General features: G+C 37.1%; 1 protein-coding gene across 5 annotated transcripts in view; it reads left to right on the top strand.

Moving 5' to 3' along the window:
* Hecw1 (HECT, C2 and WW domain containing E3 ubiquitin protein ligase 1) overlaps nt 1–3,927 on the top strand; it is a 361,630-nt gene that overhangs the window by 294,781 nt on the left and 62,922 nt on the right. For all 5 annotated transcript variants that reach the window (XM_031359678.1, XM_031359677.1, XM_031359674.1 and 2 more), the window contains one exon: nt 105–257. In XM_031359678.1, coding sequence (XP_031215538.1) covers nt 105–257 — 153 coding nt within the window. The remainder of the gene's footprint in view (nt 1–104; nt 258–3,927) is intronic.

The following is a 3,927-nucleotide window of genomic DNA, read 5'->3' as shown; positions in this document are numbered from 1 at the left end:
TTTTTTTTTGGGGGGGGAGGGAAACCTGGGAAGAGAGATATTGTAAATAAAGAAAACATCTAATAAAAAAAACTGAACTTCCTGAACCTGTACTTCTTTTGCAGCCTGGACTACAGTGGCCCTTCTCGAGAGTTCTTTTTCCTGTTGTCTCAGGAGCTCTTCAACCCTTACTATGGACTCTTTGAGTATTCTGCAAATGACACATATACAGTGCAGATCAGTCCCATGTCGGCATTTGTAGAAAACTACCTTGAATGGTAAGGTTTCTAATGTTCACTTTCTCATGTCTAAAATCTGTCTTTTTGAGTTAAAAGTCAGCAACATTTCTCTAGGAAAACTGCATTTGGAGCAGTTAGCCAGGAATAGCTGGATCCTAAGAGCCAAGATCCTAGGTTAACATCAATAGAAGCAAGAATACTAATCATTACAGAGAATGTAAGACATTACAGGGAACAAAAGACATTGATATAATTGATATAATATAGAATAATTATATCAATTGATATAATATAGAATAATTTCCTGCCTACTTAAAATACTCTAAGAAGACATGGATCATAAAATTGATAATTTTACTGAAATCACAAATGTGCTACTGGCTGCATCTCAGAGGTATTCATGGTTTTAAAATTCTCTTACCTTGAACCAGTATGCCTTTAACATTGGATTTATATCTTACCATAAAATAAACTTCTTGAGTCAGGTGACCTCTAAGTATCTATCTGATGTGAAATTTCAGTGTTGTTTTTATTGGCCTCTAATAAGGAATTATATTATGGAATTATATGTAATAAGGAATTATATCTATTATGAATTTGTGTGTGGAAATCAGGATCTGTCATTTCTGTGTGGCCCTGTGAACTCAGTACCTGCTGCTGTTGATGCCTCCAGAAATCTATGTAGAACTCTTAGTCACGGACTACTGCATCATTCTAGACCTAATTCTATTATCTCGTTGATCTAAGGAGATCTTTTTGGGGTTCTAGAGATAGATAACACCACTCCTTTTGAAGCAACTAATTTATACTATCATTAAATTAATCTATTGAGAATTCTTAGATATATTTATTTTTCACATTGTTGTGACAAAATACCAGGTTAAAAAAAATAAGAAAAAAGGTGGATTTCCACTCACAACTTGAGGATGCAGTTCATCACTGGGAAAGCATGTTGCAAGAGTGTGAAATACTTGGTCACATTGCTCTACAATCAGGTAGCAGAGAGCTATGAACACTTGCACTCTACTTGCTTCCTCCTCTTTATTTAAGTCAAGTACCCTAACCTGTAGAATGGTGCCATTCACATCAAGAATGTGTCTTCCCACCACATTTAATTATCTCTAGGAATGTCCTCTCAGACAAGCTCAAAAGTCAACCTTCCAGATGATTCTAAACTCCATCAAGCTTACACTCAAGATTAACTATCACAAGTCTATTCCTTGTCAGCTTAATAACCAAACATAAAACTTTAAAGTTTTCATACCTTTTATTTACAATTTTTTCATAAAATGCATTTTTGTTTTGTTTGCTTTTTAGTATTTTTTGTTTTCTTTTATTGAAAATGGATTTTTTATACAAAATATTCTGATTAAAATCTTCCCTCCACAACTCCTACAAGACCTTACTCACCTCTTCTCCCATGCAAATACTTACCCTTTTCATTTCTTATTAGAAAACAAACAAACATTTAAAAAATAACAATAACATAAGATAAAACAAGAACAAACAAACTAACAGGAATAGGGTAAAACAAACAAACAGAAGAAAAAGAACCAAAGAAAAAGCTTAAGAAACACATATAATATATATGCAAAGGACCTGAAAGGTTTAAAAGAAGGAGGAGGAAGAGGAGGAGGAGGAGAGAGAGAGAGAGAGGGAGAGGGAGAGGGAGAGGGAGGAGAGGGAGAGGAAGAGAGGTAGGAGAGGGAGAGGGAAGAGAGGGAGAGGGAGAGGGAGAGGGAGAGGGAGAGGGAGAGGGAGAGACTCACAAAACATCATGAGGCAAAGAACCTCCAAAGATGCTGTTGAGCTGATTTTGTGTTGGCCATCTACTGCTGGGTGTGGGGGCACCCCTTAAGAGTGGTTTGTATCCCCAGTGAGATGTTGCTATGGAGAGAACTAACTTTTTATTTGTGAGCTATTGAAGATAGCTTCTGCATTCGGAATATATGGGTTTGTGTCCACTTCTCTCAGCACTAGGATTTCATTTGGTACAGACTCATGCAGACACTGTACATGCTGCCACAATCTCTGTGAGTTTAAATGGACCCTGGCCCTACTGGGTTTAGAGGGCCATATTTCATTGTATGTCACAGGTGTTCTTAAAATCTTCCCACATCTTCCTTCAGGGTTGCCTGATCCCTGAATGGAGGGATTTGATGGAAACATTCTATTTAGGACAGAATGTTTCAAAAGTCTCTCACCCTCTGAACATAGTCCAGCTTTGAGCCTCTGTACTTGTTCGCATCTACTAAAGGAGGAAACAACTCTGATGCTAGCTGGAAAAGCCACTGATCTATAGGTATAGCCGAATGTTCTTCAGAGTAATGTTATGGTTTGTTCAATCACCAAACAACCCGGACTATTGCGAAGGCTGTTGCTTGCTCTCCACAAACTGACAGTAAGGCCATGTTGCTGAAGACAGCACCTACACAACTCATTGAACATGGAGAAGTCAAACTGGTGCTGCCAAAAGCCTTTACCTGAAAACTAGTGTTCACGATACAGGAAAGTGCTCTTCATGCTGCCATAGAAGAAAGATAAACACTAACCCAGCTACAAACTCTAATCTACAATGATGATCTGCCTGCATCTTGTACTAGTACAATAGTGACACAAAGTTTGTAAAAGTAACCAACCATTATTTGATTGGTTTTAAGGCCCACTCCATGATATAGATCCCATATCTGACACTGCTCAAGTGACCATAAAACATATTTTGATCATGACAGGTATGAGTTCTATCACATGGAATGGGCCTTAAATCCAACCAAAAAGTGGTTATTTACCCCCAAAACATTTGTGTTGCTATTACACCAATATCTGTTGTACGCAGGTTGCTGTTGTAGGTGTCAGGATTTTGGAGCTGGATGATACTGATGATTACTTTTTTTCTCTGGCAGCATGCAAAGTCAGTTCCAGTACTGCGGATACTAGTCAGTAGGGGTGAAGATTCTAGTCAGGCACCAGCCAAATTTCTCCATATTCAATGACATAACTTAGTGGTGTCTTCGACAGCAGGTTCCATCATCTTGTGAACTGTAACTAGTAACCTTGACAGTTATCTGTGATATTTGTCAGAGGATATAGGACACGTTTAGCCAATGACTCACCAGGATGTAATTTATTCCTGACACTGGACATTTTACTGAGTGGTATAAGATTCCACTTGGGGAATTTTCTCCCCTATTATATAGTGACTTCATATAAATTATTTTTAGATAAGTATATGTTTTAGAAAGCTTCCACAGTAATAGGCTTCAGTATGGCTTTTCAAAAGGCCTTAATGTTAGGTGTCCCTGTCCATATCCCTTCCTTTATTTTGTCCTCCCTTAACCCTCCCTTTTAATCCTCCTAATCTAGTTTTCTCTTTGTCTCTTTATAACACTATATTCTATTTTCCCTTCCTTGAAAGGTTCCTATTTACTCCCTGGTCGCTTCCCAGCTACCTAACTTCTATGGCAGTTGCAATTGAAACATACATATTTGAAACTTAAAAACTAGCATCCATATATAAAAGAAAAAATGAAATATTTGTCTTTTGGGGTTTGGGTTACCTTACTCAAGTTGTCTACTTCTAGTTTCAATTATTCACCTGAATTTTTATTTTTTATCCTTTTACTTATATTTTTCACTTTTCATTCTTTTTTTTAACTTTTATTGCATTATCAGAAAAGTTACATGATTTCAATTTATCTGAATTTGTTAA

This window comes from Mastomys coucha, unplaced genomic scaffold (genome assembly GCF_008632895.1).
Source record: "Mastomys coucha isolate ucsf_1 unplaced genomic scaffold, UCSF_Mcou_1 pScaffold7, whole genome shotgun sequence".
NCBI classification, from domain to species: Eukaryota; Metazoa; Chordata; class Mammalia; order Rodentia; family Muridae; genus Mastomys; species Mastomys coucha.
Note: the sequence above shows the minus strand (reverse complement) of the source record. Positions and strands in the feature narration are given on the sequence as shown.